This window comes from Bos indicus x Bos taurus, chromosome 5, assembly GCF_003369695.1.
Source record: "Bos indicus x Bos taurus breed Angus x Brahman F1 hybrid chromosome 5, Bos_hybrid_MaternalHap_v2.0, whole genome shotgun sequence".
In the NCBI taxonomy this organism is placed as follows: Eukaryota; Metazoa; Chordata; class Mammalia; order Artiodactyla; family Bovidae; genus Bos; species Bos indicus x Bos taurus.
In genome coordinates, this window is record NC_040080.1 from 50,169,502 (window position 1) to 50,191,834 (window position 22,333).

Sequence of the window (22,333 nt, forward strand, 5' to 3'; positions counted from 1 at the left end):
AATATAACTGAATCCATGCAGCCACCCAAAGAAAACAGCATAGTACTGTAAAAGAGCAATCAGAAAACCTAGATTCAAATCTCAGCCCCATCTCTCAATGACTGTGTGGACTTGGGGCAACAACATTCTAAATTTTCTCATTTGTGAAACAAGGAATATCATCACTTTCCTCACAGGATTGTTGAGAAGATCAAACGGGAGTGAAGTTGCCTGATTTTTGAATATTTTCCACATAGGGCAGAAATGGCATACTGGCAGCTCCATAATGCAAAGCATAGGTTAGTGCAGTGGTGGACACATAGCAAACACAGGAGAAATTATGAATGGAAGCAAAGGAAAGGAAGGAATATGTTATATCTAGGATGTGACATGGTGCTGGGTGTGTTCTCACAGAAGTCAGTCATTTCTATTAAGTAGTCTTCTAAATGGAAGAATAAAGGTGTGGTATGTCACCTTTAGAAGTGAGCTTGTACAATTCCTGGAAGGAAAAGTAATGGAGAGCTAACGGTTCTTGAAGAGACATTCAGAGAAGTGACTGGGATATAAAAGAGGATACCTTTTTAGTGTAGAGTTGTAAAGTGGAAAGAATAATGAATGGTTTGAAGACCTAGGTTGGAATCCCAGCTCAGAAGTATGACCTTGGGCAAGTTACTTAACCGATCTAGAATCTCAATTGCAAAACGCAGATAAAACCTCACTGGACGGCTGTCAAGATTAAATAAGATAAAGGATGGGAAAGCTGATAATGCGATACAAATAACAGGTATTATTAGGAGTTAGTCTCCTCCCAGTAGGTCCATGACCTTGGCGTGATTTCAGTTCCTCGTGCCTCGGTTTTCTCATCTAGAAAATGGGAAGAATGATACTATCTACTCTACAAATATTCTGAGAATCAAGTTAGACCATATATGAAACATCACGCCTTGAAAACTGTACAGTGCTGTACGTCTATAAAGAACTGCCATCGTGGCCGCTACGTCTTAGGCATGTCAAAGGCCGTGTTTATGCAAAGAAACACGTATTTTTATGCTATGCAGGTGAGGAAGCCTCGCGTGCATTTCTGCATCCAAGAGTGGGGCACAGGGCACAGACGGACATTCACCGATTCCGGGGGTGTGACTTGCACGCTTGGGAAGAGGACCGTGGGACAAGCTGCTGGGCCGGAATCAGAGTGGTGGGAGCCAGGGTGGGGGCAGGGGGGATACAGGATGCACGGATGGAAAAGGCTGGGGGCACAAACACGCATGCCCAAGCCGGAAACGTTTTCGGGGGAGAGCAATGCGCATCCCCGGCGTGAGGGGGGGGGGGGGGGCGCTTGGGAGGGATGCGATATGCAAGCCCGGGGGGGCGGCCCAAGGGTGCTATACCGCACGCCCGGGGCCAGGGCTCTTTACCTTATCGCTGTAATCCCTCAGGACCCGCTCGATAGCCCCCGCCTCGCCGGCCCGGACGATGTAGAGGGCGCGCTCCTCATCCATGGCCGCAGGTGCGGGGGAGCCGCGGCCGCTCTGCGCGCCCAAGCCGCTGCCTCCAGGTAAACGCCTCGCGCCCCCGCTCGCTCGCTTCTTCCCAGCTTCCTTCCTTCCCTCCTTCCCTCCCTCCCTCTGCCTCCAGCCCGCCAGCCTCCGCCCGGGCAGGCCCGACGTCACCGCCCCTCAACTTTCACCCCGCGACGTCACCGGTCCCCCAGCAACCGGCGCCTAGCCGCCACCTCTGACAAGGCCCAGTACGCGGTAGAGGCCTGGCGGACGGCCTGACGTTGGGGGTCAGGCCCGAGACCCTGCTTGCTCCCCTGACTCTCCCTCCCTCGGAGAAGAGTCCAGCCTTTTAAGTGGGCTTTCACAGACAGAGCTGTTCTTCTCTCCTGACCCTCCTCTATGAATCATTCTCCTCAGCTGACGAGAGCGACCCGGCTCTTCCCCGCCCCTCTAAGAGCAACCAGCTAAATGGACTACAATTCCCTTCGTGCGACGGGGTCATTCCACTCTTCCATCTAATCTACTGGAGTGCCGAATGGCATGTCGGGACTCGTAGTCATCCAGCGGGAAAGACTTCCCGCCAAAGGCATGCTGGGAACTGTGGTCCTGCAAAGGCCGGAAACGGGAGTCCAGCGGCCGCCTGAGGCCAGCGGCCCTGAGACCGTTAAGGGGAGGGTCCAAACGTCGGCTCTGCCTCCTTTTTGTTCTTTACCGAGCTGACTGTCCTGCTCGAGCCCTGGCTGGTCGGACTGGTTGACAGCCGCGGAAACTGACACCCCTTGGTGGCAACTGTCATGCACCGTTTTAATTCCCTCTTTTCTCGTTTAGCGGTTTCGGTCTCTTTGAAATTCTCTCCTTCCTTCCTTGTTTGCGGTCATGCTATGTATTCAGCTACAATAATGTGGGAAATGGTAGACAGCTCTCGGATACAAGGGGACTCGGCGGGGTTTTTTGCCTTCATAATAATAATAATAGCCGCCGTGTATCGCGTGTTAGGGACTCAAGACTCAGTGTTAGGTGATTTCTCACGGCACTGAGATTTTTGTGGAACCATAGGAATCCAAATAGATTAAGTAATTTGTCCAAAGTCACATAGCCAGTAAGTGGGGAATTCGATATTTGTATCTACGTCTTTCCCCAAAGGCAGGTCCTCTACGACCAATAGTAAATGTAATAATATGGATATACTAGTAATGGTAATGATGATGATGATGGAATCTCACATTTGCTAAGTGTTCGCTACATGCAGACATTCTGTCACATACTTTACCTATGTTATCTCAGCTTCTCACAAACCAAGTCAACAGATAATAGAGAATCTATGCTGTGCCAGACACTGTTCAATACAGTACAGGACAGTTCAGTGTGTCTACAGTGGACCCAAAATGAAGTCCCTACTATTGTGGAGCTTCCATTTTAGTCGTTAACCTTATCCTCAGTTGCTTCAGTCATACCCTACTCTTGGTGACCCTATGAACTGTAGCCCACCAGGTTTCTCTGTCCATGAGATATTCAGGAAATGATACTGGAGTGAGGTGCCATGCCCTTCTCCAGGGGAGCTACCCCACCCAGGGATCAAACCCACATCTCCTGCCTCTCCTGCATTGCAGGCAAATTCTTTACTCCTGAGCCACTGGGGAAGCCTTAAGCTTGTGAGGGAGGTACTATTCTTAAGGTGAGGAATCTGAGTCTTGAAGAGGTTAATAGGTTAATTTACTGAGATGGCAGAATTTGAAAATTGAATTTGAACTAGGATCCTATCTATGCTCTTTCTACACTCCCAAACTATTTGCTAGAGTGTGGATGAATTCTCTAAGTAACTTTCAGTTTTCCATTCCAAGCTACATTTACCAGAATCATCTTCCATGCCAGCCCTGCTTACCTCTCCCTCTCGAGCTGTGCTGAAGAATTAGAAGGGGCAAAAATTTATTCATCTAATAATTATTGAGTTTCTTCTATGTGTCAGATGTTGTGCTAGGATCTGAGAACTTAGAAATAAGAAGTATGGAATCTGAGCTCATGGAGCTTTTGGTCTTTTGGTGGATCATACATTTCATGCAGCAAACCTTTATTGAGCATATTTGTTGAGCCAGATATTGGGGTAAGTGCTGTGTCCATAATAAAGTCAGATTTTGGTCTGTCTCTTTAAAAAGCATCTTCTTAGGCCACGGTTTAGTAAGCTATATTCCTCATTTAATAGTAATATCTTGCAGTTATCTTTAATTGTTTACAAAGCATTCTACTGTACACCATCTCGGTGGATCATTGAGCGAGGTATTCCCATTTACATATAGGAAATCAGGCTCGGATTAGTTAAATAACAACAATTGAGACTCAAACTGAGAACTGTAACATAAAATATTTGGTTGCCTACTCTCTGTCCAGTACTGTACTACATGGTTTTTTGGTAACCATATATTTATTTTTGGAGCAACGGCTCCTGGATAGGATACTAGCTAGCATAAAGTATCTGAGTAGAGACATTTATTTTAAAGAGGGTCTTATACACATGTGTTTGAAATGTCTGTTTACCAGAAATAGGCTTATGTTTTTAGGCTTCAACCCTCTACTTCTAAAAAGAGATTTTAAAAATGTGAAACCACATGAATTAATGGCTTGGGAAATTGCACTTTAGTAATTTTAATTAAGCACTAATATTCTGATTTTATAAATCAAAAGGATCTTTGACTCTAATTCAAGTCATCCTTTGACCACTGACTAGACTCTGGTCCCAGAAAAATTAAGTGACTTGTCCAAAGTCAATAGTTAAAAGCAGACTCTGGGACTAGAGCCTAGACTAGCTAAATTCTGGATCACTACATCACTTTACCTCCCTGAATATTTAGTTATGTGATACTTTCAGTGACTAGAGTTTCTAGTTCAGCAGTAACTCCAGTTCCTGTTGATTCTTGCCTGGCTTGGTGCCAAGGAATTGGGATTTAGAGTCTGGGTAATCAAAGCAACAAATATTTATTCACAAGTCACTGCTCTAAGATATAATAATATAATTCTGTATTTATGTTTGGATAGTGCTGTACTGTTCTCAAAATATCTCCACATAGATCATCTGACTTAATCCTTGTAATAGCTGGAAAATGCAAGGTCAGTAGGACAGGCACTATCTTCCTTTTTATAAAGAAAAGGGAAGTTCAGTGTATGGATTAGCTTGCTCATGAGCAATAAGTGCTCATAAGTGGTATAGTTAAGAGCTAGAAATGCTCTGGGCTCTGATAGCATAAAATGCTATGACCGTATGGGTCAGGGCCAATGAAAAACCCTGCAAATAGATACTAGTCATTTATTTTGGACTTTGATATATCCTGTGCTGGCATTTCCTCTGCCATAACAATGGACTGGTCGGAATGTGCCAAATTAAAGTACCTGGTGGTAACAGCTTTTAGAATCCAAGTCTTTCACATGTAATATTTTTTATACATTTTCTTTAGAAGAAATTTAAAAACTAAACAGCTTGGCCTACTCACTACAGCTCCACAATTGGACTTCAGAGAATTTCACTAATTCGAGATACAAAGTGTCATTCAACAACCACCACGCCACCATGTGAGGCTACTCTCTCAATGTCATCTGGTGTCCTAAACTGTAAAATAAAGGAACTGATCCAGATAGAGTCTTGGTTCTCTCTCAGTTCTAACATTCTATGATCTAAGGACAACAAAAGCATATTTGAACATGCTCATTCTTTAGACAAATTTATTAATGAGTGAGGTTTTACATATAAATATGTGCAAATCAAATTACAATATGATGTATGCAAATCATGGCTTGGGCATACCTGCAAGGATTCTGATTTAGTTGATCTGTGGTGAGGCCTGGGTACTGGTAGTTTTAAAAGCTTCCTGGTTGATAATCACTAGACCAATATTCTGATAGAATATCAACCACTAAACGAATATAATTTTTTTGTAGACTATCAACCTTATAAGCCTGTGACTCATTAATTAGTCTTTGAGAAATCAGAATAATCTAGGAGGTTAAAAGTTACCTTAAATTCATTTTCTATTAAGAATGAAGTTTCTTTTTTGTAGCAAAGTTATTTGACATGGTTTGTACCTTTAACAAATAATTTGGGGCTCACTGGAGCATAGCATTGTCTTCAGTCAGTTCAGTCATTCAGTCGTGTCTGACTCTTTGCAGTCCCATGGACTGTGGCATGCCAGGCTTTCCTGTCTATCACCAACTCCCGGAGCTTACTCAAACTCATGTCCAATGAGTCAGTGATGCTATCCAATCATCTCATCCTCTGTTGTCCCCTTCTCCCACATTGAATCTTTCCCAGCATTGGGGTCTTTTCCAATGACTCAGTTATTCACATCAGGTGGCCAAAGTATTGGAGTTTCAGCTTCAGCATCAGTCCTTCCAATGAATACTCAGGACTGATTTCCTTTAGGATGGACTGGTTGGATCTCCTTGCAGTCCAAGGGACTCTCAAGAGTCTTCTCCAACACCACAGCTCAGAAACATCAATTCTTTAGCACTCAACTATAGAGTCCAACTCTCACATCCATACATGACTACTGGAAAAACCATAGCCTTAACTAGACAGACCTTTGTTGGCAAAGTAATGTCTCTGCTTTTTAATCTGCTATCTAGGTTGGTCATAACTTTCCTTCCAAGGAGTAAGCGTCTTTTAATTTCATGGCTGCAGTCACCATCTGCAGTGATTTTGTAGCCCAAGAAAATAAAGTCTGTCACTGTTTCTACTGTTTCCCCATCTACTTGACATGAAGTGGTAAGAATGGATGCCATGATCTTAGTTTTCTGAATGTTGAGTTTTAAGCCAACTTTTTCACTCTCCTCTTCCACTTTCATCAAGAGACTCTCTAGTTCTTCTTTGCTTTCTGTCATAAGTGTGGTGTTATTTGCATATCTGAGGTGATTGATAATTCTCCCAGCAATCTTGATTCCAGCTTGTGCTTCATCCAGCCTGGCATTTTGAATAACGTACTCTGCATATAAGTTAAATAAGCAAGGTGACAGTATACAGTCTTGACGTACTCCTTCCGATTTGGAACCAGTCTGTTGTTCCTTGTCCAGTTCTAACTGTTGCTTCTTGAGCTGCATACAGATTTCTCAGGAGGCAGGTCAGGTGGTCTGGTATTCCTATATCTTTAAGACTTTTCCACAGTTTGTTGTGAAAAACCACAGTCACAGGAAACTAACCAAACTGATCACATGGACCACAGCTTTTTCTAACTCAATGAAACTATGAGCCATGCCATGTAGGGCCACCCAAGACAGATGGGTCACGGTGGAGAGATCTGACAAAACGTGGTCCACTGGAGAAGGGAATGGCAAACCACTTCAGTACTCTTGCCTTGAGAACCCCAGAATAGTATGAAAAGCATTGTCTTAGGTACCATAAAAAATAAAAACAAGTAGAATCAATTGATCCTGTTCTTTGGGAATATAAGAAGCATCCAGGCAGTTGGCAGATCTTTTCTACTGTTAGGAAGGAACAAATTGAATGTAAATATTATGCAAATCAAAGCAAGATAAACATTTATGGGAAGAAGAATAATCAGAGAAGCCTTCTTGGAGAACTATATAGAGAATACTACAAAGAGCTTAGAGGGCTAGCAGATAGGAGGAAATGCCAAGAGAGAAGTTCGAGAGGCCAGAACTAATGAAACACTTATTGAGAAATGAAAACCAACTTAGCTGAATTTGAAAGCCTGCAAGGGAGATTTAGAGGTCAGTTGGTCAAGTAGGATAAGGAAAAATTAAATCTGGGAGACGTCATTATCACTGATGACTCTATATAACCATCCAATCCAGTTTCAGCTTACAACATGTTCCATTCCTGAAAACTACCTCACAATACCATATAACATAAATAGAACTGGGAGACAGGAAAAGGTCTGTTGCTGACTGGTGTCAAACCCTTGTGTGTGTTATTTTAATTTCTCTGGATCTTATTTATAAAATTAGAGTTTAATTAGGTGACTTCAGAGGTTTCTTTTTAAACTCTTAGAAATTTATGATTACTTGATCCAGCCTTTCAGTACCTGTGTGAGATTCCTCTGTAATATTCCTCTGCAGTATTCTAATTGCTAAAATTGAGCCCATGCTGTTAGTCCTTGGCAAGTGTACCTGTAGCTGTTTAATACTGATTGACTGTCCACAGTGGGGCTCTCAAATTAAGCACACGAAATGGGCTCTGCCCTTTAGGAGTTTTTATTTATCCAAGAGCTGGAATGTGGGTCAGACCTATTTGCATCTTGCTGGCTTGGACTCCCATCCAAACACCTCTTGGGAAAACCCAGCACTTTGGGTGGCAGTGCTGTAATGTGGCGAAAGAGCTGGACTGGGAATTGGAAAACCTGGTGTTTAGTCCCAATTCACCGCGTGAGTCTCAGAAGCCCATCATTTGTCAAATTCCTTAAAACCATTCTGGCAACCAGTTTTTTGTATCTCAGAGGAAAACTTGAAAGCCAAAAGATTCTACTTGCCTTCTTTGAACATTGATTTTCTCAACTGTGACGAACATGATAATACCTACTTTGCAGGATGTCGTAAGGGTTAAAGGAGATGACTGTCCGAGTGGCCAGCACAGCAGTCCTGGCATGGAGTAGCCACTCAGATGTTAGCTGAACTGGAATGAAAAATGCAACCTCCCTCACAGTGATGCTGGAAGATGTGGGGATAAAGGTCATGTTATTACTATTGGTGAACAAATGCTTGAGTTTTTGTCGTCGTTGATGTTTTTAACAATAGAAAAGTAATTTTAGCATACCTCTTTGATCTTTAAACCTTGAAGTTAATGTTTTTAACACTGACATGCTTTGACAAAAGAGTTTGGGGGATAGTGACTGTCCTTTGTGTGTGTATGTAAATAAGGAGGCTAAAACACTACACACACATGTGCACACACACACTCTATACCAATGTCTTTGTAATTAAGTTTTGAGAGTCACATATCAGAGGAAATACATTCTCACAACCTTTCTTCCCGCCACTTCCTTTTTAACTCTTAATGCAGTAAAGCATTAATTTACTTACCAACATTTGATTAAACTCTTAAGTTTCAACCCTAGGAGGAGGTGGCAGTGGACAAAGGATTATTGTCATTCATCATCACCACTTTTTAGTCTTCCCCTCCAGTTGCCTATGAAGGATTAGCATTTCCCTGAAAGGAGGAGGACAGAATAAATTGCATCTCCGGCCAAAGAACTGCCAGCTCCTTTCAGCTGGGGGCACATACCGGGAGCTTTTCCCATATTAGTCAGCTTTATCTCAACTTTTGGGCACTGCCTACATCTGACTTTCATGGGTTTCAGGGTCAGTCCAAACAGAATTGTAGGGTTGTTGAGGTCAGAGGCCACTGCTGTCAAAGGGTAGTGACCTGAACAGCAAGAGGTAGCCAGCACCCCTCCTCCACCCCCTCCAATGACTTCATTCTAGTGAATGCTTGGCTCATTGCATCTCCCCTGCAGAGCTTTTTTTTTGACCTAGTAATAAAAATCCTCCTGTGCCCTGCTTTTTTTTTTTTTTTACATTATTATTGATTTTCTTTTGTTCCTGTTTCTCTGTAGAATGACCAAGTCTTGATTCTTGATAATGTATTGGTTTGTATGTACCCTGGGAAGCAACGGAGGGAAGCTGGTGTCTGCTGTGAACTTACAGTGAGTGGATGCCACCTTGGGTGTGGGAGAAAGAGCTGATGCAGCTTAGAAGCTGCCTTCATTGAACGCACACAAATTTCCCAGAACTTCTGAAACTCTCTTCAACCCCAGCAGGTTGTCTTACCACGGTCAAGGTTGATTTATAAACTGCAAAGCCACTTAGAGAGGAATAGGGGCTGGAGGGCATGGAAACAAAAGTAGGAAGGAGGAAGGAGGCAGGGTGCTGTAGCAGAGAAAACAGTCTGGAATGGAACAGTGCAGTTAGTACATCCTGACTCTGGACACTAAACCGGTCATCGCCTCTGTCTCTCCACCTGTAAACAGAAATGACTACACCACTGACATCTCAAGGAGGTTATAAAAAGTGGGAAAGATGCTTCTGATAGGGCTGGCATGTTGCAGACCCCCCAGGAACAGGAACCTCTAGAGCTGGTTCAGGAATGGACCACGCGTTGCTCAGTGTGAGAAGAAGGAAGTTTGTCTCCTCATTTAAAACTTGGCCTTCTGTTGTAATTACATTTCTGTCCTTAGGAAGACATTTGGCAGGTTCTTGTTTCCACGAGGTGTAGCACAGGCCGGGACGTTTTGGATACTGTCTCTGGTCAGGGCACCGTTTGGTAGTCCTTGGAGAATTCACTCTTAGAAACTTCTCTCAGTGGCTTTCCCATCTATCAGGAGACTGTTATAAATATCAAGGATCAGCACTGCAGCTGTTCTGAAGCTGATTCTCTCACCCCTGCTGTCACGGTCAGACCTTATTATTTTTCGTAATAGTTCTTAAAACAACTGGTTTTAGCTCTGGAGGCATTTATGATGACAAAGGGAGGAATAAAACTGGGGAGCCCTATTTCTCCACCCACCCTCTCTCTTCACCCACACTCCTTTCCTAGCAACAGCTCTTTTCTCAACTCTTGAGCCTACATCTTCCGTCCCACCTACACCAGTAGCAGCAAAATATGGGGGAGAGAGGGCTGGCGGGGCGGGGGGAGTCGAGACGCAGGAGGAGGGATGGAGGAAGAGCTTCAGGGAGGAGGCTGATGAAGCACAAAAGGTTCTGACCTCCTTGGAAGAAGAGGAAACCACAAGGGCTGGCTTAGTTTGGGAGGCTGCCAAGGAACCGAAGCAGAGAAGGTCCAGGTTAGGAGGGCAGGCGGCAGAGTGGTAGGGAGGTGGGCTGGGCTGAAGGACAAACAAAACAGTGCTGTCAGGGAGAGGTTTGTGAGCTGGGGGAAACTATAAACAGTGTGGATGATTGGTGTCTGCCACTCTGGACAGACCGGAACCTTATAAAAAGGAAACTCGGGGTACCTATTCAGGGGAGAGCAGTCCCTGGATCTTAGAACTTCAAGGTGGCAGAGGTCATGTTTCTCAACCTGGGCTGCATATTAGAATCATCTGGAGAGCTTAAAAGATTTCCCCATCACATTCCAGGTCAGTTATTGACTGTGGGTGAATCCTACACATCCCTATTTTTACAGAGTTAATAGAGTAATGCTAATGGGCAGCTAGAACTCAGAACAGATGACATCTAATCCTACTTAGAGTAGGAATGCCCCTTCTACATCATCTCTGGTGGAACCAAGATTTAATCTGTTTTACCTCACTTCGAAGCCAGTGAGGACATCCCTCTATTTTTCCCTTAAGCTTCTGACAATAATGATGATTTGCATACTTCAGGCCCTTGACCAAGTCTGAACTCTGAGTTTCAGGAGCTCTACAGCTACCCCACCCCCACACTCTTTCCCATGTGATAAAGGGAGTGTTTAGCCCTTTCCTAGGATTTAATTTTTTTCAGTCTTTCCATTCTGCCTTTAAGAGGTATGAAAAGCTGGGACAAATAGCCTGTTTGTTTTTGCTCTTTCCTTCTCCAGATTCATGTCATTTTGACTGATGTCACGTTAAAGCAAATAGGACAGATCTGCAGGATGGGGGAGATAGCAGGAGACTACTGCCCCAGTGGAGTCGTGAAAGAGAGAGTGAGATCAGATACAAGGAAGGGGTGTTGCCTGGTGATGGTGGTGCAAGGATATGGGCTCAGCTTGTGGATGTGAACCTCAGGCCATTTCTTTAGCACCAGCTGGTGGAGCCATCGCCTTCTCTCTCGTGGCTGCCTCCCTGAATCACTGCCCAGCTGCCAGTCTGTTCTTTGTTTTCCCTAAGCTGTCCACCCTCCTCACCCAGATCTGCCCACCCTGGTTCATCAGCACACAGACTGTAATTCAGGATGTCATAGTCATAGAGCAGGCCTGCTCAGGGCCCAGAGTGGGGAGGTGACCCCTCCAAGGTCACCTTTCCATGATTTCAGGCCCTCTCTCCAGTGAGGTTGGGTTTATTTGATGATGCACATTTTTGATTGGTCTGTAACCAGGCTGTGGTCTCCGAGGGGCCACAGCTCCCCTTTCTTCCCAGACCTGGGCTATGCTAGAGGCCTGACAAGGGCTCAGCAGGATGGATGCCTGGACTCCACAGGCCTGCGACGTGGGTGAGCCATCCTGGCTGCCGTTCATGACTTCAGCTAGTTTCAAGCTGGCAGAGTCCTTTTCAGAGAGTGTCCTGAAGAGGGGAGGGTCCCTTTATTGCCAAGACTCCTCTGTTCTTCCTCTGACAAGTGGCTGGCCCCACTCCCAGTGGCCGACCTTGCCCATTGCCGTCATGGTGACTGGCTAGGAACTGTCAAGAGGGAGAGAAGGTGCAGCTGAGTCATGAACTCACAGCAGTTGTTACCTTTTCTTACTCATATCCCTCTCTGTTCTGAAGTGGAAGCTTTAGAACAATTGGGGACACAGGCAGTCCACTCATCTCCCAAGAGATGGGTACCTTGTGGTCTGGAGAGAAACGCCCAGGGGCCACTTGCCTCACCTGAAGCTGCCTTCTTCCTGCGGTGCTGATGCCTCTCTCGGTTCCTGGCTGTGCTGTGAACACATTCTTTCCTCTGCAAAGTTCTTGGAGTAATCACTGTATTTTCCGGGATTCAGGCCCTTGTTGGTTGTGACTATTTTTGCCTAAATATCTATGCGTTTAAAGAGCTTGTGGTTATTACTTGTGTACATGGGTGTTGTTTATTTCAATATTATGTACTGCTGCTACCTGGCCAGAGAATTTGGCAACTGCTTAATTTTTTGTGCTTAGTAGGTCAAAAGTCAGACTTGCTACACCGATTCATTTCTGGAGCATGAGCTTTGGATTGTAAAGAGAGCAATAGGTCTGGTTATTCTCAGGCTTATTTTCAGTGACTAAATATGAAATTTCATCCTTCCTCTCCCTTATTTTCCTCATATAAAGCCAACTTATGGACCTTGGCTGAAAGATCAAACTAATTACCATCAGAGAGTGAAATCCAACATCTGCTTTCTTTTGGTAGAGCAACACAGCTAATTTTTTTAAAGGGGATACTATATAAAATGTATAATTTTAATCCCCAAAGCAGTTTCAGGTGTACGTATGTTATGTAATAGCAAGTAAGAGCCTGGCTTTAAAAATAAACCTTTTAAAATGCAAATCAAGTTGTCGAATTCTCATGCCTTTTAGTTAAAATAGTCAGTACTGCCATTTCTGGAAATCTATGGCTCTGAATTTCTCATAGATCCTAGACTCTTTAACATTTGGGCAAAACATTTAATAATTTTGCCTCACTTTCCAGCCCTAGAATCAAACTGCAATTCTGGAAAAAAAAAATCTGTTGATATTTATTAACTAATAATATTAGTGTCCTGTTTCAGAAGTTTATTAGCATTTAAACCACTGTGCTCAAAATATCTTTACACCTGCTGCTAAGTCACTTCAGTCATGTTCGACTCTGTGCGGCCCCATAGACAGTAGCCCACCAGGCTCTACCGTCTTTGGGATTCTCCAGGCAAGAACACTGGAGTGGGTTGCCATTTCCTTCTCCAGTGCAGGAAAGCAAAAAGTGAAAGGGAAGTCACTCACTTGTGTCCGACTCTTCGAGACTCCATGGACTGTAGCCCACCAGGCTACTCTGTCCATGGGATTTTCCAGGCAAGAGTGCTGGAGTAGGGTGCCATTGCCTTCTCTGATCTTTACACCTGGCGGTCATTAAAGCATAATGAAGTGAGTGTCAGGGGACCTCCTAATGATGCTGGCATTGAAGAATAATATCCTTTGTAAGAGCTGAAAGGCTCTGCCCTTTGCTGACACTGCTGCTGCTGCTAAGTCACTTCAGTTGTGTCTGACTCTGTGTGACCCCATAGATGGCAGCCCACCAGGCTCCCCTGTCCCTGGGATTCTCCAGGCAAGAACACTGGAGTGGGTTGCCATTTCCTTCTCCAATGCATGAAAGTGAAAAGTGAAAGTGAAGTCGCTCAGTCGTGTCCGACTCTTAGCGATCCCATGGACTGCAGCCTACCAGGCTCCTCCGTCCATGGGGTTTTCCAGGCAAGAGTACTGGAGTGGGGTGCCATTGCCTTCTCTGTTGCTGACACTAGCCATCAGGAAAACTTCAGGTCAATCCTTGTATGTAGGACTGGTTCTTACAATCAGGTTGTAGGTGCTAAATCATTTTTTAAGGACTGCATGTGTGGCCTATCCACATTTTAATAATGACAAGATCACAAGGAACTTGATAAGCACAACCATAGAAGACCATTTATTTTTGTTTTGCCTACTTACATCCTAGGTATTTAGAATGTCATATATATTACACACACAAAAAAAACCACATATGCGCACACACACATACAGAGGTCATATCAAACACAAAATGAACAAAAAGAAAGCAGGTCACTCCAGTACTTTTATTTGAGTGTGAAACCATTCATATCTTGCACAACTGTACAGATAAAACTATTTCCATTTTAGCTGTAGACATGATTATCACACTGAGTGGTGTGATCAAAGATTTTATTTACAGAACAATTGCTAAAACATCCGATGTCATATTTCCACTTATTTCTTACCCATAGGGTAATAGGTCCACCATAATTTCTTGGTGTTTTTTATAATACAGAAAGAAAACCTATGTTAATCTCTAACAAACCTCACAAATTGCTACAAATCTGACAGAAAAATGCCTATGAAAAAATTTTCCAAAAGTACAATACATTTTTTTTTATTTCCACACATACACAGTATAGTATAGGCTCAAAGGCACAGCTTTGAATTTTTTCTATCAAAGTGTCGGAAATCATTACAGTCTTATGAAGGAACCGTGAAAGTCATCTTCACACTTGGTGCTTGGTAAGTTAAAAGTTTGGTCCGTTCAGGTTCACAAAGTTAATACAGCAGAGCTGAGTGTGATACTCAATGCCATAAGTCCGCATTCTCACAGAACTTTAGAAAACCCTCTTCTGCCTTTTGCTGACACTAGCCATTGTGCAAACTTAAGACAAATACTTGTGTGTAGAAGAACTGGTCCCCTACAAACCTCAGTCTACTTAAGGCATACGGAACAGGCCTCTTCCTTCCCTCCCAACAGTGCTTACGTTCCAAGACCAGGCAGGGATGGTGACAGCATGAGTGTAACAGGGACTCTAGGGTTTATGGACACCTCCATTTAGCCCTGGTGCTCCAGGAAGCAGTGCTGACACCACCAGCAAGTTGGGATGTTTAAGACACTTCTGAGGGCTGTTCATCGTACAGTAAGATGACAGCCGGATGGAAAGGTGAATGCTCTTGGTCAGTTATGTGCCCATCCAAGAGTGCCAACCAGATTCTGTCTCTAGTATCCATCCTTCAAGACTAAAGAGTTTTTGTCAACAGGAAAATAAGTGGTTTATTGGGAGTGGTTGTGAAGTCATGGAACAGAGGGAAATGTCACAGGTCGGCCTGCCCGAGATAGTGCTCTGTACAAACAGTCAAGTCTGGCTTGGATACGGGAACCCAATCTCACTGACTCTTAGTGAGCCCCGTTTCAGAACTAAAGTTTATTCATCCGGCACTGAATCCCAGCCTCATGTTCATTAGGAAAGTGGATGCCTAGGAATAGTCCAGGAGTTACGATGTAGAGAGATAAAGTCTTCTGGGGGTGGGTGGGTGATGGGTTTATTATTATTATTATTATTATTAATATTAAATATGGATTCCTATGAAAGCAGTCACTTAGCCCATCCTGTGGAGGCTTCTCCGTTGATGTAAGCAAAGCCAGGAAAGTGTTGCATGTGCTCGTACTCAGAATTCCTGCGCGTGGTCAGGGGTGTGTACATGTCACTAGAGTTTCCATACCTCGTGGAATGCACAGACGGGCTTGTGTAGCACGTGTTGGCTGTGGGCACCTCTGGCCATCGGGGGGTGACTGGGGTAGGATGCAGTCTGGGAGTACTGCTCATCAGACAAGGTTCCATCCGGGAAGTGGGGCTATTAAAAGGGTACTTGTTGAGGGGAAAGAAATTCCACAAAGTTAGAATTAGCTTGAAGTTGCACGTACACAGTATCAGTCATGTTCACAGTTTACATTAAATTCCTAAGAGACTGTTAATGAAAGTTGGTGGGAAGTCATCAGTGAGATTCTGCAGGACTGACTCTTGGTCTAGGAAGCATCCAGCAGGAGAAGAGCAAAACATTTCATAGCCAGAGCTGGGCTGATATTCATTCAACCAGTCATACAGACTTTGTGCTCTTCATCTGCAATGTTTGGGGAAGTCAAACCCCAAAGAATGAATAACCCCACTGGGAATACAGGAGAGAGAGAGAGAGAGAGTGAGTGCAGGTGTACCTGAGTCACAGTATGTCCAAATAGACATGGATGGATGGATGGATGGGTTTGAACTGTATCATTTTATCATTTATGGAGTTGTGATAGGTCCCACTCCATCAACCCAAGAGAACAATACTGCCAAGAAAAACACAACAACCTCATTAAAAATAGCATTTTGCAATTGAATCCACTTATGAACTGCAGCCTAAAAGCAGGTTTTTGAAGAGGAAGCAAGTCAACAGTGTCGAAGGTTATTCTTAGTGCCTGTCATTTAGAGAACATCTCTTTTAGGTTCACATTCACTGGAGTCCTAGAAGATAGGATGGTGAGTTATTGGCCTTGGTAAGAACCTGGAAGGAGTCGAGATAAGCCCCTGGGAGTGGAGGAAGGTGCTTTTGTACAGGTCAGGAAAAAAGGTGTTAATAGCTACCAGACAAGGGCAAAAAAACCCATTTCTAGAAAGAATCAGAAATTAGAGGAGTGCCCCAAAGAGCTGCTTCGTTTACATTCTTTTCAGTTTCCAAGACAGCTATGCAAACGAGCTGCTTTTTGTAGATGAGAGGGGAGGAAGGGGAGGAGTTCTGGGCTCCCTTTGCTAGAGCTCTGCGTTTACAGGCTGGTCGACACAAAGATTTCCTTGCTGTGCTAAGGGCCACGCCAACATGAACAGGAGCCAGTCAGCCAGGATGGCAAGGGCAGCGAGTAGGGAGAAAGTCTGCCTGTGAATGTGCGAAGTCTTCTGTTCTCCCATCTGTCTTCCCTGACAGTTGGAGAGTGGAGCCCCGAGGGATTAGGTGGGAGGCTGCCTCCTGTGAGGGAGACAGACAGACTGAAGCCTAGACAAGCCAGGAGAAGGGGTTATGACAGCAATGGCTGCTCTCTGTTGTCGAGGGGGCCAAGTGAACTGTTCTCTGCCTTTTGAGTGGGAGCCCGAGGGGCAGTGGGGGAAGGCTGTTAGGCCCAAAGCAAGCGAAGAGAAGCAGCTATTCACAGGTCAAGAAGGAGGGCTCCAAGGTCCGGTAGTGAGGGCTTGGTCTTCCACAGGAGAGACAGCTTGCCTTACACAGTCAGAAGAACAGGTAGGAAAAGAGTGAGAAGGGCGGAGGTGGTATCTGGAGCTCAGGGGAGAGGAGGCACCCAGGGCTGTTGCCAAGGAGACCACAGGAGCCTCCGGAGGCTTTCATACTCCCCAAAGCGGCTCTGTGTGTGAGTGTGTGTGTGTGGCAGCCCCTTTGAACCCCAAAGAGACCATGATAAGACTGGGTCCTGACCAAGATAATGAGCCCCCAGGTATTAAACAAGTAATAGTAAAGCATATTATTACAAAATGGTCTTTAATTTTTCCCAAAAGTTTGCTCCCCCCTCCCAATAGCCTCTCTAGTAAACTCCTCAGATACATGTCCCCTCCCTAGCACAGAGACCTCCTCTCTGGCCCTCAGGCATGCCAGGCTGGTTCCCATCTCAGAGTATTTTGTCCCACCTGTTCCCTCCACCTGGAGCACGTCTCTCCCACCCCTCCCTCCAAGCCCCTTCCCTGCTTGCCCTTTCATCATTCTTCAAGTCTCAGCTCAAATGTCACCGCCTCAAAGAGACTTTTCTGGACATCTTGTCTCTCCAAGCTAGTGCCCCACCTTCACCTCTCGAGGCAGGATCTTAGCATCCTGCTTGTCAGGTATCTCTTCCCACTGGCTTGTATTCCTAAGCTCCTGGTGGGGCGGTGTCATCTTCCCCACCGTGTTCCCAACATCTGGAATGATGCCTGGTACCTAGCAGGTGCCACATTACTATCTGGCAAATGAACCCTAGGTTGTTACCGCTAGAAATAACCTCAGGGGTCATGTACTCCGACCCCACGTTGCACTGATGAGACAGCTAGGATCCAGCTAGGATGAGGTGCAGAGCCCATGGTGAGCTAGTGGATGAGCTGGCAGGGGAGCCCAGGCCTGGGCTAGCTCTTTCCCCACAACTTCAGTCTGGCCCAAACAAGGCAGGAGCCACCACACAACTGTAGTCCAGAGAATTCAGAGAGGAAGACTCTCCTTTGGAACACAGCGCATTAAACTTGAATCTCTCTGTCACTCTGCCTTTAAGTACCTTCCTCCCCCTGCAGACCACAGGGCCTGGTAACTCCAACCAGGCCTCAGCCTGATGCTCCTGAGAGGCGCCTCGCTTGCCTGGCCTGTGTAGGGACTGTATCACTACGTGGACTCGCAGCCTCCTCCCCACAGAACCCAAGAGAGTGTGGCTTTTGTGCCAAATCAAGGCCCCTCAATGCAGCTGTGCCCAGGGGTTGTGTCACAGGCTCAAAAGAGTAATTGCCTGGAAATGAGACGGGCTCAAAATATCCCCAGTGTGACAATAAAATTCTGTTACCACAGGATCCGGCCTGGAAAATTCTGTCCCGTTAGGTCAGCTAATTGCAAATGAGTCAGTGCCTCGTCTTCCCCTTGGTGAAGAGACCATTGAAAGCTGAGAGGCTGGAGTGCCGGCTGTCCAGCCCGGCCATTAAAGCCACCAGTGAAGTTGCTCTTCCGTCCAGTGGGAGCACCCGCCTCACCTCTCACACTTCACATCTGGGTTCACGGGGCTCCTCCAGATGCTGGGCACAAACCCTGGGGTCCCCGGAGCTCTGTCCAGGATAAAAGCGCTTTTTGTTGAAGGCCCTAACTGGAAGTTACCCTTTTCTAGGTCAGATCAAGGACTGTTGCTACTGATGTGAAAATGGAGGTGAGTCCCCAGTCCCCACCCTGTGGGAGGTACGTGAGGGGTGTCTGTGGGCATGTGTGGGTGTGTGTGTGCACAAGTGGGCAAAGATTCCCTCAAGGGACCAGGGTGTGAGTCCATCTCTGCTGAGACTGACCCTGAGCTTCTTTGGAACCATATTAGGAAGTTCTATTTTGAGAAGTGACTTCTCACACCAAGCACTGACTTTCCTGCACGTGGAGAGAGAAGAATGAGCCCTTTATCCCTGACCTTCACCAAACGGGCCTCTACTGGAGAACGGGTGAAAGGTGGCCCCCTGTTTTCCCATGAAAGGCGGCTCTTACTGCCCAAAGTCCTGCCAACAGGCGTCCCCCACCCAGGACACAGCTCCCCCAAATCTGTGCCAGACGGTCCACATCTGCAGAGCTTTTTGGGTCAAGATTAACTGAATTAGTACATGTGAAATACTTAGAGCTTCCACACAGTGTGTCCGTGCGTGCTAAGTCACTTCAGTCGTGTCCGACTCTTTGCGACCCCATGGACTGTAGCCCACTAGACTCCTCTGTCCATGGGATTCTCCAGGCAAGAATACTGGAGTGGGTTGCCATGCCCTCCTCCAGGGGATCTTCCCTACCCAGGGATCGAGCCCATATTGCATGTCACCTGCATTGGCAGGTGCGTTCTTCACCACTAGTGCCACCTGAGAAGCCCCAGAGCTTCCACACAATAAGTTTTCAAAACATAGTTGCAATTATGAATATTATTCTTCCTCAAGTCATAGGTTCGTGGTCCACTAATGATAGGAAGAGCCCTAAGTGATTGACTATCTGATCCCACCTCTCATTTTACAGTTGAGGGAACTGAGGTCAAGAGAGGGATAAATGATCTTGCGGTCACACAAAACTTACTGCCAGAGTAAGGATCCATTCATCCCGTTATTCACTGACCCTTGTATACTGAGGTCCAACCAAGAGCCAGGTCTGTTTTGGGTCCTGGGAATATAATGGTCAGAAGGGGAAGGACCTAGACCCCTTCGCCTTCACAGGGCTAGTATAGTGAGGGAGATAGATATTAATTCTACAATTACAAAAAATAATAATAACTGTGGTTACAAAGAATAATCATAGTAATATACACAGATAGTGTTAACTATGAGCCAGCCCCTGTCCTAACCTTTATCACTCAACCCTTGCAACAACCCTATGAAATAAGTACTAGAATTATCCCCATTTTTCAGATGAGGAGATTGAGGCACCAAGTTAATCAGAGGCCGAGCTGAGATTTGAACTCAGGAAGCCTGGCTCTACAGTCAGAGAAAATCTGTTTTTTCTCTTTTCACTCACCTTTGGCCCAGGATGCTACCCCAAAGTGGAGCATGCTAAGCAAACTTTGTAGCAATCACTGTGCCTCTGAGATCAAGGCACTGGAGACACTGTGAGAGCTGTGTGACCAGCTGGTAAGACTGGGTCTTGGCCATACAGCTGAGAAATGAGCAACAACTTTCTGGTTCACTATAAGTGACTTTCTAGCCAGTTTGCTTATGGTTGGTCTAACGGCTTTTGAGCTCAAGAGCCCAGTTCACATTCACGGCTGCTGACAGGTAGAGGTTCCACGTTTGTTTTCTTTCTGGTTGGGCGTGAGGATGGGGCGCCTGGGAAGGGGCTGCTGATACTGTTCCTTGTTCACTTACTTTGATGTGGGACAAGTGCAGCATAGAAGGGTGTTTTTCTGGAATAATTCAGACCTTTCCCTGTGCAGCCTCATCCATCTGGACTTGCTAATTGAGGAATTATGAGCATTCAAGCAGGAGTGTGGAGGTTTACCTCTGTAGTACTCATGAAGAAAACATGTCTTGTACAAATGAATAGTAGAAACAAGGGCACACGGTACCATAGTTCAAAAAACAAATGACTTCACATTATTTTGAGTATATAAATGCTGGGGTGTCTGCAATAACTGGATTTCACAAAGATGTTGTATTAGTTCTTTAAGACTAACATAGTAGGCATTTATTTGCAGAAAATAGTGTCTTGTGTTAATGACCAATTGCATTCTTTAACCATATTTTATCATTATGATTTTTCTTTACTTCAGACTAATCTTTTCCCCACTGAGTCTGCTATAATGAAGTGTGATATTTGGTATTCAGGATTGGAATGGCTTGACCTCTGCTCTGGGAAGCTAAAACTAATTAGCCCTACAGTAGATTTTCCTTTGTGGTCAACCTTAAACCACAGAACCAGGAAAGGGAAGAAATACAGTATCTTGGTGTGTGTTTTTTCTCTTTGGGAACCTGAAGCTTATTGAAAATAGCTGCAGTAACCTTTTGAATTTCCCTCCTGCCCTCCAAAACACACACCCTGTAGTGTTCAGTGCCACGGGCTTGGGGTTGAGATTTGGAGAATTTGCCTTTGAATCTGCTTGGTCACTTACTGGATGCATGACCTGGGGCAGATTACCTTCTGAGGTTTTCCTCATCTTTAAAAAGTGGGGAAAATGCCTTCTTTGGGAGGTTGCTCTGAGATTTGAGTGAGCCTATGTATTTCAAAGTGCCTCAACAGTACATCAATGTGAGTGGAAAAAAAAAAAGGAGGGATTTAGAAAGTACTAGATAGTACCTTCCCCAGGAGAAACCCTGACCTCATCCATCAACCTGGGCAGAGATGTGGTGTAACTAAACGTCTTCCCACCCCACTTTACAAGTGGAGACGGAGGCATTAACCATAAACTGCAGGGTGTGAGTATGTGGTGGGGGTCAGAGGTTGTGAAAGGACCGAAGAGTCACAGAGCATGGTGGTGAAGGGGCTACAGGACCCTGTGGCCTCCCACACCCAGTCTGGGTTCAGCAGCTCCTCTATGGGCGTTCGTTTAGTCCCCAGCTCTCCAATTAGGATGAGTGATTAGATGATGGTGCTCCAGCTGGGGACCATTGTGGTTTCCACAGTGGATGCTATGGCCTGTCTTGGACCACTGGGGGCTGCGTGGGCATTTAGGAGCCCGTGGCTTCTTTTTATGGCAAAAGGCTTTAAAAATTTGATACTCAGAAAAACCAGCTCCAGAAGTTTCATGAGGAGAGATGAGGGGGTTGGGAGCTGTGGCTTGGGATCTCAGCTTGGTCTCGCCAGGGTCTCCTACTGGAGTGGAAGCTCTCTCAAAGCAGGCTTGCCTCCATCTCCTTCTCCCTGTATTCTCACAGGCTAGGGCAGTGCTTACCACATAGTAGGTACTTGACGGTCATGGGGGAATGAATAAATGGATGGATGGATGGGCTGCTTATACTGTGAAAGTGTGACCCAGTCTATGGCGGCAGCTCTTAGTCATTTAGGGGGTCAGCGTGGGGAGCACAGACCCTGGTCCCAAGAGAAGCAGGACCTAGGGAGCGGGTGTCTCCGTGTGACGCAGATGGAGACCTATAATAATGCCCCAGGTGATGGTTTAGAGGAATCAACTTCTTGGCTTGTCTGGGGATTGTCCCAGGGCTCCCCTGGGACTGCGGATAGAAATCAAAACAGACGCCTGTTTGCCCCAAGTGCCCATCTATTGTGGCTACACTCTGCTCAGCGCCCTCCCTCGGAGGCAAGTCTGTGCTGACAGCTGATGTAATTGCAGCCTCCACTTAGCTCACATCCTGCCACCTCTGTTCTAAGACTCCTGTTCGTGCTTCCCTGGCAGCCTCCCTGCTCTCCCAGTCCCCTCTCTACTTCCTGGTCTCATCAGTGCTGCAGAAGCATTTTCCTAGGCTGAACTCTCATCATGTCTCCCAGACCTACCGTGGCTCCCTCTCTGCTTGCCTCACACAACAGTTGTCTCTGCTGACCCACCTCCTGTGTACTCCTCTGTTAAATTAAGCAGCAAGTGCT

At 45.6% G+C, this 22,333-nt stretch overlaps 2 protein-coding genes across 7 annotated transcripts in view; both read right to left on the reverse strand.

The window, feature by feature from the left end:
- Positions 1–1,930, reverse strand: part of RIC8B (RIC8 guanine nucleotide exchange factor B) — a 103,125-nt gene extending 101,195 nt beyond the window's left edge. For 2 of the 5 annotated variants that reach the window (XR_003511108.1, XM_027541890.1), the window contains exon 1: positions 1,395–1,478. Coding sequence is in view for 3 of the 5 variants with exons in the window: in XM_027541890.1 (XP_027397691.1) it covers positions 1,395–1,478 (84 nt within the window). In the remaining 2 variants the exon portion in view is untranslated. Of the gene's footprint in view, positions 1–1,394 lie in introns of all 5 variants that reach the window. The other 3 variants (XR_003511109.1, XM_027541889.1, XM_027541891.1) reach the window with 3 other exon arrangements.
- Positions 1,931–13,851: 11,921 nt separating this feature from the next.
- The window catches only part of RFX4 (regulatory factor X4), a 172,319-nt gene continuing 163,837 nt past the window's right edge, over positions 13,852–22,333 (reverse strand). For both annotated transcript variants that reach the window (XM_027541886.1, XM_027541887.1), the window contains exon 18: positions 13,852–15,444. In XM_027541886.1, coding sequence (XP_027397687.1) covers positions 15,172–15,444 — 273 coding nt within the window. In that variant the 3' untranslated portion in view covers positions 13,852–15,171. The remainder of the gene's footprint in view (positions 15,445–22,333) is intronic.